The sequence below is a fragment of the Cavia porcellus genome, unplaced genomic scaffold (assembly GCF_034190915.1).
Source record: "Cavia porcellus strain 051 isolate PalLab524CR breed Dunkin Hartley unplaced genomic scaffold, mCavPor4.1 scaffold_12, whole genome shotgun sequence".
Taxonomy (NCBI): Eukaryota; Metazoa; Chordata; class Mammalia; order Rodentia; family Caviidae; genus Cavia; species Cavia porcellus.
In genome coordinates, this window is record NW_026947495.1 from 80620819 (window position 1) to 80635694 (window position 14876).

General features: G+C 45.9%; 1 protein-coding gene across 5 annotated transcripts in view; it reads right to left on the minus strand.

Annotated features, from left to right (window-relative positions):
• The window catches only part of Hecw2 (HECT, C2 and WW domain containing E3 ubiquitin protein ligase 2), a 345745-nt gene that overhangs the window by 94900 nt on the left and 235969 nt on the right, over positions 1-14876 (minus strand). For all 5 annotated transcript variants that reach the window (XM_063259473.1, XM_063259475.1, XM_063259474.1 and 2 more), the window contains 4 exons: positions 11321-11396; positions 7103-7272; positions 4555-4697; positions 533-633 (listed from right to left, as the gene is read on the minus strand). In XM_063259473.1, coding sequence (XP_063115543.1) covers positions 533-633; positions 4555-4697; positions 7103-7272; positions 11321-11396 — 490 coding nt within the window. The remainder of the gene's footprint in view (positions 1-532; positions 634-4554; positions 4698-7102; positions 7273-11320; positions 11397-14876) is intronic.

A 14876-nucleotide genomic window follows, 5' to 3' on the forward strand; every position in this document is an offset into this window, starting at 1 on the left:
CCCCATAATATGCACAATCATTATGCACCGAAATGTGCACACATAAAAAAATTACAATAGCTGGGTGTGGTGGCACATACCTGTAATGCCAGCACTTGGGAGGCCGAGGCAGGAGAATCCCTGTGAGTTTGAGGCTAGCCTGGGCTATAAAGGAAGTTCAAAGGCCAGCCCAAATTACATTGTAAGACCCTACCTCAAAAAAAATTAATTATCGAGTGAACTTCTAATAACACCACCCAGTCCAGAGTGCAGCTTCCCACGGCAGCTTCCTGCTGGCGATACCAGTTTAAGCCCTGAGAGCAGGTACAGTGCCAGCTGGGTTGGCAGAGGAGGTATAAACATCAGCAATCGCTGGAAAATTCTGCAGCCAGTTTCACAGCTGCGTGACACAGCTTTTCATAAAGAGGCTCGCCCGTCTCAAAAACTGCCACAGGTGAGCATGTTTTGGATGGACCCAGATTTCAACTCTGTCCTGACACAAACTGCCCACCGAGGGGGAGGGGCACGTGTTCACGGGCAGCAGGGGCCTCACCCTCGTGCGCAGAGGAGGTGACTTCCACCTTGAACTGCAGGTACCCGCTCACGTGGTCGGCCGGGAGCCTCCTGCCCAGGTTGTAGCTCAGCATCTGATCCCTGCCGGAGGAGACACGGGGTCGGTCACCCTCTCTACACAGTGTCTGGCCTAGACTTCTTCCCGCAGCCCCCCAAGATTCCCCAGTTCCTGTGAGACCTGAAGACTTGGAAGTAAACAAAATATAGGCTCAAGGCAGCAGAGCCCATTTGCGAGTCCTCATCGGGGCCATGGAGCACTGGGAGAACCAGGGCGAGCAGGAAAGCTTGCTCAAGGGAGGTAATCAGCGTGGATACACAGGCACCAGCCACAGGCAGCAGCTGCTGTGTTGGGGTGACGGCTAATCTCTCCTCCTCCCTGCTCCACATGGAGGGTGCACCTTGGGCCCCGCTGCTGGAGAGCTGCCTTGCACTGCTTGGGAAAGATGCTGACAGGCCGGCTGGAGAAGCCAGACGCGCCACCATTTGGGGGCCTGGGCCACAGACCTGGTGCTGGAGGGGCTTCAACTAGACCTGCCCATCTCTGCCCTGGCCTGGATGGAACCATCGGCATGCTGTGTCCACGTCCATTTATCAAAGCCAAATGCAACTGCTTCATTTGCTTGAATGCAAACAGTTCTTACTCTGAATCAAATGCTTTTTACTTAAGAGAAATGATCAAAGGCACAGTATAGATCACACAGTCTCTGTGGTCACACTGCCCTCTACCGGCCGTGCCGGGGCAGCACCATGCCTCTGCCTGACCACCAGGCTATCAATGTAGTCTTCCACCTCCTGGCCACAACACTAACTACTGCAATCCGTGCCTAAGGTCAAACCAGCCTGGGTTTACAAACTCTCCAGACTTGACAGCAGGAATTCCTTAGTTCTCTTTCTTCCCAGAGACTGTGTGGTGGGGACTTTTCTAGCGCTCTGCTGAGGGCTCTGTCACCACCTCCTCTAGTCCTCACTGTACTCCCGGCCCGCGTACCTGACACACAGGTGGGTTCGGCTAGGAACAAATCAGATCTGCACCTGACTTCTGTTGTTCCTCATCCCCCTCTTTGGATGCTCAGCACTTTAATAATAAACTCATTATGTTCTGGACCAAAACAAATTGACTTCCTTTCTTCCTCAGGCAATCAAAATCAAGTGTTGGGTTGATGATGATGATTTATAAAAGCAATGAATTTTAGCAAGCACCAAGTACTTCCTAAGAACTGTAGGGAAAGGGCTACCATTTATATCCAGTTGTTCAGTAATTATCTCAACACCCAGCAATGTCAGAGCTTTGTAGAAATGTTTAGTAAGATAAATATTAGAGTCTGAAAAACAAGTGCACACCCACTTCGCCAGTTCACTGTATTAATAAATGTCTGTATGCTAATGGCCACCACTTTGTAATTACTCTTGTAATTGCAGAAGCCAAAGATAACATATTTAATTTCATGATGCCTCAATAAATTTAGTATTACAGCATTTATATGCAAGTTTTTCTTTTCATGATGTATACTTTTTATGGAATATATATAGAGAGATAGTTGGGGAAGAGACTCCGCATCAATCAGCTCTCCAGTCTCTGGGACAAAAATGTGTGACCCACAAGTTAAAGAAGAGGTTTAATTTGGTTCACATATCCAGAGGATTCAGGATATGAGGTAAACAACTCGAAAACATTTTTCTTTGAGAAGAGATCCCAGACAACAGATTCAGGGTCACCTACGGGAGTATTTCCTTGACCTCAGCCTTTCAGGCATTCAAAGGCTACTACAGCCATGATCCAAGGGGGCCCAGGTGGTGCTTGTTTATTATGCATGCAGAATGCAAGAGTTGTGGGGGCCAGGAAGGTTCACATCCAGGTTTCAAAGGAAAGCCACTAAGAGGACAGGGAATGAAGCTGAAGGTGCAGTGGGGGCCCCAGGAGGTTGGAGATGCCAGGAATGCGCATCATCTGCTTCCTGAAGTCACAGTCAGTGAGCAGAGCCAGCCTAGGAGAGAGGCCATGGGGCTGCATGTCAGTACCACAGGGGCAGGACCACCTGAGACCTCTGAGCTCACCTCTCACCATAGTCTGCTCCCAGCTGGCGCCCATGACCTACAAGACTGAATGCTTGCCCCGCTGTTTCACGCTCGCTCTGGTCCCATGTTTTCTCTCTCTCTATTTCTCCCTTTTGGAACATGAGGATTTACCCAGTGGCATTGCTGCATATTGGAAGTGTTTATCTTTCCTTTTGATTCTTACAGGGGTTCACAGCTGACAGTTCAGAGTGGGACTTTTCAGCAATGGTGGGACTATTAAAACTTTGTTGACACTTATAAATGGACTGAAAGTATTTTCTATAGTACGATGCACATGAGTCTTTTGGGGGCTGGGGAAAATGTTATGGTTTAGATCTAAAATGTCACCCTAAAGTCTTAAACACTTGAAGCATGACTGGATCATGGAGGAAGGCTCTATACTGATCGACGAGGTCTTCCACGGATGAGTTCATAGCTGAATATGCAGTTAGGAGGCAGGCGGGACCTGGTTGAAAGTGGGTTCCGGGGCTGTGACTTAAGAGGGTGTCTCTGGCCTTTCCTCCTCTCTCTCTGGCTGCCATGGGATGAGCAGCTGTCTTCTCCTGAGCTTGTCTATCCTGCCATTTCCACGTTGGTGACCACTAACCATGGACTGAACCCACTGGAAAATGAGCCAAATAAACTCCTTTAAGTCGCAGGTGTTAGGTATTTTGTCCCCATGACAGGCAAGAGACCAATATAGACTCTTTATCTGGAAAAAAGAATTTTAACTGACAACAGACCCAGAACAATTATTCCACCCATCCCTACCTCTGGCTGTGAGATATCATTAGGAAGAACATATCACATAATATTATGACATTATTATGAAAAATAAGCACCAAAAGACTCTATTAGTTGACTACGACATTCTCTTGCAATCAATTTGTAATAAAAAAATTAACAAAGCACAGGATGTGGTGTCTTTGTGAAGGGATGCAGGCCACTTCTGTGAAATGTCACATTTAAACAAATGCTCTCGAAACAGGCCACAAGCATGAAGTTGTAGCTGGTCCCTAAAACCCACACTCTGTAAAACTTTAACCATTTCAGAGAGTTTCAGTTTGCCAAATGGGTCACTGCTCAAAGGACAGCATTCTTTCAGATGTATCAAGTATTTGATGGAAAACAATAACTGGTCAGAAACATATTTATAGGCTATCAAATGAAATGAAAATACATAGTATCCCTGCAAGCTTTAATCTATAGAGAACTATTTCGTAATCCTGACGTTTTATGAATTCCTGTTGGACTTCCCTGCAGGACTGCAGAACGCAGAACTGGTACTTCTCTGGATGAGAAAAAGGCACAAGCTGCCCCTTAGCATCACCCCAGGATGCTGTGGTACCGAGCTTGCTGGTTCTCGCTGTATAAAAATATACAGAACACAGTGAGGGCTGGAGGGTGTGAGGATCACTTAATGACTTTACCACGACTTACAGAGTACACACAGACAGAACACAGCAGCTGAAGATCCTGTCAATGCCTGGATGGACATAGATGCCTAGCAGCGAACTACAACATCTCCTCATCCAGGTTTCGCCATAAATGGCTCCAAATCAAGTTATCTCTATTTTCCAAGAATAGCAGGTTCTCTGGGTGGGTTAATCAGGATAAGGTAAATATCTGTATTAAAATTCTCCTCTAGCACAGAGTTTTATAGTAAGATTTCAATCTACTCAAAAAATCAAATTAGCACTATGAGATGAAGCTGAAATGCTAATGTATCACAGAAAAGATAAAAATACCAAGAAAAATAAGTATACATATACAATCAGACCCAGGTGCTTAATTAAAACTTCTGGTCCATGATAGTTTAAGGCCTGTCAGGGCAGTTTTAGTTCTAAAGAATTTTATTACCACTTCTTATCAGCAGAACAAGCCCAGAACAACCAAGCACCATGTCCACGGTCTTGGACAAGAGGCCCCAGAGAGGTGGACAGTTACCCAATGGCCTGGCGCTCCAGCAGCCTCTGGACCGGGATGGTCAGTTTCCCCAGGAAGCGCTTGATGATGGGACGGCTCTTGGCAAATTTGTCTTTAATTTCAATTTCTAAGACATCAGTTAGGAGCGCAAAAAAGGAGTATTTCTGAGGACAAAAACACATAATACATTAGCTCAGAACAAAACCCAACACACTATCACACCGTTTTACATTCTAGGAGACAGTGTCTCTGAAACTCTCATGACAAAGAGCACACATTATCAGAAACCTCTGTAACCCTCCCAAGCTGTTCTCAGATAGAGCTATTAACGTTCACAGGGACCAGATCACTACGGATCTGTGTGGCCAAAGCGTCCCCTTCACTCAACACTCAGCCCTGCTTGGTGCAGTCGTGCTGGGGGGTGCTGCCAGACACCAAATCCCACCGAAGCAACTTCAGTATCACCAAGTGAGCTGCACCTTAATCTTTATTTGATATTTTGTTATGGGATGATTTAGAATTAAGAAGTATATCTGATTAATGATCATTCCTAATCTCATGGGCTTTTTCAAATTGCAAAATACCATTAAAAGTGTTCCTTTATTTAGGAGGTGGAACATTCTCAGCATATTGTGATTTCTTTGATAAATATCAAAATAAAGCAATGTTTAAACGGAATCACTGCTTAAGTTTAAAGACCCATAAAGATATTTCTTCTTGGACAAAAAAGTAAACATGTGAGATTAAGATAGGATTTCATTCTTTGTATTCTTTGCACTAGAAAAAAATAACAAAGTCTTTCTTGACAAAGAAAAAACAAATATAAAAGAGCTTTATGCATTTCCCACTTACTGAGACAAGACGTCCAAGGTGAGCTCCTGAGATGAGCACCTCACTCGATCAAGCGGGGACCCTGACCTGAGTCATTCTCGAGTCCCCAGAAGAGCCCCTGCAGCTCTCTCAATGGGACTCACACCAGCCAGCCTGAGGCACAGGGGCCACTAAATTTATTTAGTCGTAACAATTAAAGTTCTCCCAGGGCCAGACTATCTGGCAGCTTGCTGAATGGGAAAAAAGCACTGGCTTCCAATAAGAAAGCTGAATTTTAGCCCCGCTGCCTCTGAGAAGCCAGCCACAGTGCCACTTGAAGAGTGCAATTTCTTTTTTTTTTTTTAATCTTTTTATCGGTACTGGGGATCGAACTCACGACCACAATGCTTGCAAGGCAGGTGCTTATGCCGCTGAGCTAAATCCCCAGACCCTAAAGATGCAGTTTCTTAACCACCAAAACAGAGAGGCTCCTCTCTTTTGCCTCCCTGACAGGCTTGCACTGGGAATGTGGCCCAGAACTCTATGTAAATATAAAGTTATAGCTGTTTCACTATCTTGTTCACTAGACACCTTCTAAAGCTCGCCCAGAGATACAGTTTATATCTCTAGGCTTTGAAATCCATTAGAGTACATGGTATGCCTTCAGAATTATTTGTCATTAGGAGGTTATAAGCAGTTTTTAGAATCAGACATAAGAACACCGGCAACCTCCTCCCCTGTGGACCAGCAGAGGAGCCCAGCAGAGACTTCACAGGCTAACAGCGACCGAATGACCACATCTGTCCTCAGCCGCTCTTTGATCCCCCGAGCTCTCTCCCTCAAGGAAATGTTTGTACAGCATAGAGTATATCTTTGTCCTTAAATATTTAGGGTATGCTCTAACTGTGTCCCCCCAGAAATGTTCTAACACCCATCTTTACTCACAAGATGAGAATGATGCTGTCTGTGTCTCTTTGTTCATCTTCTGGCTTTCCGAGGCACCCATGGGAAAACGTGCTGCTTAATTTGGCTGATACGGGGCAGGAAGTGTGAACCACTGCCCACACCACCTGCTTTCTGTGTCTGATGGCACCCCTTCAGTGGCTTCTCCAGGGAACTCCCGGGAACCATCATGGACTGGCCAAAGCCCTCGGGGAGATCAAGTCCTTTCCCACACGCTATGACACCATCAAATTGTAAGGCAACAAAGGATCATACTATCCAGTTTTCGTCTGGCCCCAGGCTTAGTGATGGCTCTGTGTGGCACTTTCACTGACTATGTAAGATGCAGATATTTGACATATTTAAGATTTTGATATTGGGTTCACCCTGAATTTTCTGCACTTATTTTGATTTCTGACAAGATATTTCTTAGAGGCTGGGTGTCATGGCATGTGCCTGTAATTCCCACACTTGGGAGGCTGAGACAGGATTATTGCTCTGAGTTCGAGGCCAGCTTGGGTTACAAAGTGAGGTCAAGACCAGCCTGAACTGCATAGCAAGACTCTGTCTCAAAAAAACAAAAAAAAATTTTTTTTCTCTAACTGTTTATTTTGATGACTGAGTCTTTGGCAGGCCCTGACACTGTGCTCACTGTGAACCCCGCTCCCACCTCCCCAGACCTGGAGATGGTTCTTTGCAGCATCGCTAGGACACCTCAGCATCACCACGCCCTGGGGATCAGCTCCAGACGCCTCGCTGTTCAAAGGAACAGAACAGCACAGCTGAGTCCCTCGGGGGATGCCTGGGCCTGGCTTACCTCTCGGTGCCAGATGGGGTTCGTGGTATTGCTGATGATAGTCGACCTCCTCTCCTGGCCGTGGTGGGCACAGGTGGGGAAACTGCTCTTCTTCCCTGGCTGGATGGACATCTTCAGGTAAGGGTCAGGGTTGAAGAACATCCCTTTCTTTAGCCCAACTGCCCTGAGATCTTTAAAGAAAGAGAGAAGGAGGGAGGGGCAATAAAGGAGGAAGAAGGGAGGGGAAGAGGGAGGAGGAAACAGGAAGAGGAAAAGATAGGCATCCTGGGATTAGAACAGCGGTACAAAGGTACTTCATTCTTCAATCATCACACAGGAAGCTCTGCACAGGCCGTTCAGGAACCTGACAGCAGATCCCACGCTGACTGCTTAGATACAAGAGGACAGCGGCTGATGGGAGCCCCCGCAGCAGGGGTTTCCTGGCATGCTGCATACGGGCAGCCAGGCCTTCACCTCACTTTTCTCTGAACTCCTTGGAGGTCACAGGTACCCAAGTCCTCATCTTGTCTTTCACACTGCAATGCAGTTTCATACAACACCTTGAGAAACATCCTTAGCAAGTGCTTTACTCAAAATCATGCTCTTTCGTGAAAAAATGAGCCTTGTCCACATAATCAGAAAGGAGTCTGAACTAAGGTTAGGTGGACGTGAAACTTCTAAGCACACGTGCCTCAGTACCGCACTGAAACACCAAATATATTCCAGATGTGTAAGGAATCCTGAACAGAAAAACATACACCAAAAATGGTTGTAAAATGTGAATCCTACCTAGTACTTTAAATAATTGTGCAGTTACTTTTCCATAGCCCACAAAGTAACTTAAACAGCTGATGGATTAACAAATATCTGTCTGATGGGCTGCCTGTCACTCACCTTAGATTCACTCACATTTCCCACTATAAGGGGCACTGGAAGCCTTCACTGGAGTCCACTTAGTAAGGACGCTGATATTTTTTTAAAATAATCCAGCTAAAAGGTACAAAAGCGTCAGGCACTAAGCTGGCTCTTTTGGGTCCTCGAAGCTGTCCTGAGACTGTCAGCTTGGTTGCTTCAGATTTGGGAGCTAAGTAATCTTGAAAACTTGAGGACGAAAAGACCTGGTAACTTTATGTGGTTACAATCAGTGTAGGGAGCTCTTTGGTTCAGAGAGAAATTCTGCACAAGAAAGCCTCTAGATCACCCAGATCAGGGTGGGGAGCACAGCTGTGTCTGACTGAAAGTTACAGGAGCCCCCAGGGTCATCCCATGCAAGCCATTCTCCAAACAGAAGGTCTTTTTGAGGATTGGTCTATAGTTCTCTACAAGAACCCCGATTCTCTAGAGCAGGCTCGTGATGGCCCACAAGAACCTGTGACCTCGATACATGAGACAGAAACAGATAGGACTGTCCAGCGACACCCAGAAGCAGAGGGGGCAGATGCTGAAATACTCACCCAAGAAAACCTTACATTACAATACTGTATGAAACAAGGTCAGAGCTAGACGGGCATTCAGAAAACAAAACAAAACTGCTGCAACCTAGTTACCCTCATGAGCCCTGCCCGCAGCGCCTCCTAAGTGACAGAGGCCTTATTAACGCGGCACCTGCTTATTTACACTGCGTTAATACTGCCCCATATCTCCACTCGGGGTTCTTTGCCATAGAGTAACTCTAAGAGGGAAAACATAATTTGCACTTTTATTTTCTTGCCTTCCTTGAGTATGCTTACTTTAGACTCAGGGAGAAATGACATTTTTGAGCTATTAACTCTACTGCCAAACAAGGGCTCTCCCTGTAATAAAGGACAATAATATGAGCAGATACACCTGCTAAAGAGCTACGCCACTCACAAAAAACACTGCCTTCAACAAAAAGCCCTTGAGCTGCAGACTAAGTGGTAAAAGGCGTCATCTTCTTTAGATATCAGGTAACCCTGCATAAAAGCCTTTCTCAGTGAGAGATAAGACACTGATCCTAAAACACCAGGCTACTAATTATTTTTAATCTGATGATTTAGTGCCCTTTCTCCATTTCATTTCTACTCTTACTTCTCTCTCGTCTGTATGTTACTGTGCATAAATATCTGCCCCACATAATAGGCCTATGAAGGACTCAGAAGTCACCGAGGAATGAAATGCTCAGTAACCTGGTGCAGGGCTGTGGATGTGACTCAGTGGTACAGCTCTTGTCTTTGATCCCCAGCACCACAAGAAACGAAAAGAAAAAAATCTTAGTGCAGCCGTATTTGGAGAAGGTTTACAATATTAATCAAAACAAACTTTGTTTTACTGTAGATTGAAATGATCTGGTCCCTTGCCTATCCCTGACACTTGACTGTAGGGCATTTGTAGACAAACGCTACACAGCGCTTCAATGGTCTCAGGCAAATATTGCCACCCACTGCCAACAGGCTACAGCCAGGTTAGTATTTTAGAAGTAGCATTGGTCTCCCGAGTCTGTAACCATTTCTGTACAAGTCTGACTACATATAGGATAAGGAGGAAGAGCAGCCTCTCTGCAACATAGGAGAAGTGTTTGAAGAAGCATTTAGTTGTGCCCCAAAATTTATTTGCTACTCTTTAGGAAAATGCACCAGGTTTTTACTTTCCACACTTCCCCATGATGAGACACTAACATCTCCTCTGAAGTAAAAATCTCTATGTCCGTGTTGCTTTAAGAATGACACAGATCAATGAAAACATAGGGCAGTAATTCCAAACTAAGAAATACACAGACTACAAGAAAATACTGTGTCGTATACCACATATGTGAGTTTAACTTGTTACTTAAAGAAGAAAGGCATGGTGTGATCAAACTCAAATTTCCTGAGCACCTGGCTTGCTGGCCCCTGCTCCAGCCAGGGATTTCAGTGCCTGCAGCCTAAGGATTGTGCAGGTCCAAAACAAAATGCCTTCGGGAGACACGGGAGAGGGGAGTGCTGTAACAGACAGTGGTACGTTTAAATGCCATTTATACAAGCCTGGGCTAGTTTAAAATCCTAAGAGTTCCAAGTAAGACACAGCTATTGGCCAATCTGAGCCACGAGCCACCTGTTTACACCTCTGCAAAGCACCACGGAGCTGCAAGAAAAAAGCACTAGATTAAGCTGCCTCGCAGGACATGGGGAGGACCAGGTAAGACAGATGTAGGTCCTGGAAGCCCACGGGCCAGCAATGTGTGGACACCTGTCACATGTCACAGGCCTCGAGAAAGTGCCTGTTTTCAAGATCTCACTTCTAAGAATGTCTGTTTTCATTCACATTTTTTTTTTCACTCAGGAAAAGTGGATCTAATTTAAATTCCAAAACTGCTGCATCTACTGAAAAATGAAATCAAACAACTTCCAGCGACAGACATCCGTCAGACTTCACTTGGTAGACACTGTAAGATGGCATCTGTTTTAACACTGCAGTTCAAATACTGATTTCCTGAGTGGATGCTCAACTTTTGACAGATGGCTCAGGTTTTTTAAATGTGGCTTTCAATTTTTTTAGTGACCTTGCACGAAGTACACTGAACAATGCTTACACTGAGACCAGTAGACACATAAATATTTTTGTGTGTGAAAGGTTTGTCGGTATGCCCTGAGGTTATGGGGGAAATTCCCTTTGGCAGTAAAATCTGATACCCAATTCTTTAATAAAGTATTGTTAGTTTCAAGTCTTACCCAACTCAAGGTGAAACACAGTGCTTTACCTGGATTATAAACACATACCCAGAAAACAAACAAAATATCAGTCTTATCGCTTTCTGCTTTTTATGTGCACATCTCCAACAGGAAGAGAGTAGACTTTGACTTTTTCCTCCTAAGCTTCAAATTTTCCTTTCTCTAGCTGAAGAAAATACAACTTGTTTAAAATAAGCAAAGCTCATTGGTGTAATTCCCACATGCTATGGCACAGCTTTAGTCATGATACAGAGTTCCATGGTCCTTTATCATCAGAAAACCTGATAGAAATAATGTCTGGCTCTCTATTAGTAATCCAACTTTATCACAGTAAGATACACTTGAATTCCCAGAAGTGCGGCCAACAACCCCAGAACTAGTTAATATATCTTCTGAGAGTGTGCAGAAAGTGACCATCAGAGGCCTGGTGGTGAACCTGTGGCACGCGTGCGTGCCACAATGGGCCGCTTGTGTCACTGAAAGTTCTAAAAGGTTCGCCCTCACTGGACTACCCCCACCTCTGCCCATCACGTGCTCTCAAGCCGGAGGTCACGCGCGAAGGCGATCTTACCTGACAGCGTGAAGCTCACCAGCTTCCGGGAATGCAGGCTCCCAGACATGCCACCTTCTGTGCCCTCCGCCCCCATCTGAAGAGGAAAGACACAGCCAATGTTTGCAGCGGGTATCGTGTGATCCAATTTCCGGGGCACACGTGTGCTCACTAAGGCATTAATGTTACTGATCAAAATGCATCACAGCATGTTTTAAACTTTGAAATCTTGGAGTAGGGACACAATGTACATTCTCAAAGGCAAGAGTAGGATTGTACTTAAATTTAATCCTTAGCCAAAACTAAAAACTAATGAGTTTGAAATTCCTGGTGGATATGATCCAGGCTATTCGTATGTCCTTTTCCCCTTAATAAGAATATAGCTGAAATGTAAGAAATGAACTGACATTACTAGTGCTATATTAAGCATTTCCTTCAGCTAAAAAGGAAGCATCAAATTTCTTCAGATGTATTAGGAAAACCCACCATAAATGGTATATTTATGTCAGACTCATCCATATGCACAGAATGACCCTCCCTCAGCAAATACCTGAGTGTCCACGTGGGTGTCCTACCTACCTTTTGAGTTCCGTTCTATTGAGCCTTAAGTACATAGCACACATATTGTACTAGAAATAATAGGAATTTGTGATGTTATTGTACTGGTAACTTCTACTTAAAAGCTTTTGAGTAAATTATGTGTCATATGAGACCAGTAATTTATAGACTGCATAGCAAATTTAGACCTTTCTCTCAATGTATGTACAATTAATGCAAGATTTATGGCACACTAAAAAAGATAACCTCCGTGATCTTCTGAAAAAGAAGTCTGTAACACCAGACAAGACAAAGCAGAAGGCAGAATGGGTTCTGAACAGCTGGAAAATGGGAATCACACTCTAACTCCGAAGTTCAGATTAAACCTTCTACAAACATTCTTTTCTTGACCAAACTTTAACCAAGACCCTGTGAGCCTTCTGCTCAACAGGAACCGAACTTGGACTTCCATCTCCAACTTCATAGAGTTGAGTTTCAGCAAAACTCCTGCTGTGCGTTGAGAGAATCCTATGCTCAGTATGGGCACACTGGTATCCACCAAACTCCTCGCCCTCCACCCCCCGGGGGGGTCTGTCGCTGAGGCCACCTGCAACAAGGTTCTCTTAGGCAAGGATCACCCTGCCCGCTGCCCACACAGCAGCGTGTCACACTGACCCATCTCCCCAGCTCTGCTCCTTAGCTGTGAACCCCGGTTCCCACTGCTACTTGGAATGGAGCCAATTCTACACCGAGGTCTCTTTCCCCTCATTACAATAACTCCTCTGCAATCTGTTTTTATCTCAACTACCATCCAGCGCTGGTTTTCTCTGGCACCACCTCCACCTTACCGAGGCTGCAATTCCTATACTCCTTTGGAAAGAAGGTCCCATCTGGAGATAAAAAGCATCACTAATCCACGAAAAGTTGAGAAATTACAAAAGAAATGCTAGACAGAGTTCAAAGTTTAAAGTGAAAGTTCTCCTGCTTCTCTAATTCCTGCACCTTAGTCAAGACTACTTCCTGTGACGGTTCACTGCTTCTTGATCTGACAGCTCAGGGCACTATCCAGGTATTATTCTTCCACCCCACCTGTAAAACCAGCTCTTTGCTGACCACAGATTTGGAGCTCAACAGGCACCTGTGGTCTGCTGCACTGCTCTGTACCCTGACTGCTCCCTCCCCGATAAACAGGGCGAGGCCAGCAGCAAGTCAGCCAGACGACCTCATCCCACCTCATCCCGCCATCTGTCACCTCCCACCCTCAGGCCACGGCAGGGAGGCCACAGCTGAGGCAGACACACAGCCACCTGCCCAGGCACAGACAGACCCTCGAGATCCGGGCCTCCCTCCGGATACTCATGCACCTGCGGCCACTCAAGCTGCGTGAGTTCCCCAAGACTGCAAATATTCACAGCCCGCCTTCATTCACAACCCAACGAAAACAGTATAAGTAACCATAAAGAACATGAAAGTCCTCTAGTTCTTATTTTTAAAACGTAACCCATTGCTAAATGAAGCAGTTCTTGAAGAAGTCACATAAAAGCAAGACATTCTCTCTGCCAAGACATTCATCTTAAACAGCATTCAAAGAATTCAACTAAGATAATATTCAAATAATTCTATCGTCTGTTAGAATAAAGCCAAGAAAGACCAAACATGACCACTAAATTCAGGGACACCAGTGATAATAAACACCTCTGCACTCAGTGTTTAGAGAGGGTTTTTCTTTCTTTCTTTTTAATTTAATTTAATTAATTTACTTTTTGGTACCAGGGATTGGTACCAAAACACAACCCTGTGCTTGCCAGGCAGGCGCTTTCACCCCTGAGCTAAACCCCTGGCCCAACAGACCCATTCCAGGAAGCCCAGAGGCAGCACCGTGAGTCAAGCATGAGCCAGTGCCAGGTGGTGCGGTGCGGTGCCTGCAGCCAGGCCTGCAGCCCAGGGACTTCCTGTCCCTAGAGCCTGAGACAGGTCTCTCCACGTGTTCTGATGAACAGCAATGACGTCAAAGCACAAGCACAAAGCGAAGACGCGATTGTTCTTAGCCCTGGGCCACTGGAGAGGCTGTGTGACAAGGCTGTGACTGTGCGGGGCTCGTTTCCTCCCTACGGGTTTCCCCGCCGCTTCCTCTGCGTCTCTTCCTGGTGTCTGGTCTCAGTCTGATCGTAAAGCCAGCTCTGGGAACATACACGTCATGAACCAGTCACAATAACTAACCGTGCGTCCTCTACTGCAGGACCACCATAATGCTGCGGAAGGACAGGTTCCCAGGGAGACAACCCTCCCATTCTGGACATGAAGCCACGTGTCCACGCGTGGCCAGACAGCCACTGACCACCCGTCCAGCAGTCCGCCTCACGATAGTTTTGATGGCCAGCGCTGTGTCTACAGAGCTGCTAAGGTGCTGCAAAATCCACCCGAAGCAAATTAATTATGTGTGAACGGTGTCCGGGCTAGGGGAGGGATCTCAGTGCAATGGCCATGGATGGAAGCAGTGCTCGGCAGGCTGGAGCCCACCGTCTGCCTTCCTGGTACTCGGATATCAGAACTGCCAGAGTCTCAAAAACTCTGAATCTAGGAAATGCTTATCGGCATTGGTTACGAATCTCCCTCACCACAAATTTGCACAGATTTTATTGTAAATGGCTTTGCTCTTCTAGTTCTGTGACTTTTCTCTGTAGAATACTAACTGGAGCAAAGACCTGTCCAGCGCTCACTCTGGGAAATGGCAGATGTGACAGCCAACAATTGTGCTCTCTCCGCAGCCTTCGAAGTCTTCCACAGCGGTGTGTGCTGTGCTCTTATATTCTACACTAGGCTGACTACACGGGACTCAAATACAATTTTACTTGCATTTATCCTGGTGGTCGTCCCTCATGCTCTCCTTTAGGGCAAATCCTGCTGGTGTGTGTCACAGCTCCAGACTCTCCCCCATGGGACAATCTCACAAAGAAACACGACCGCGTGCCTGGCGTCACTCTTCCTCCCTGAGCAGCTACCTCTTCTCACCAGTGCATCTCCAGGGGTAGGCACCGCG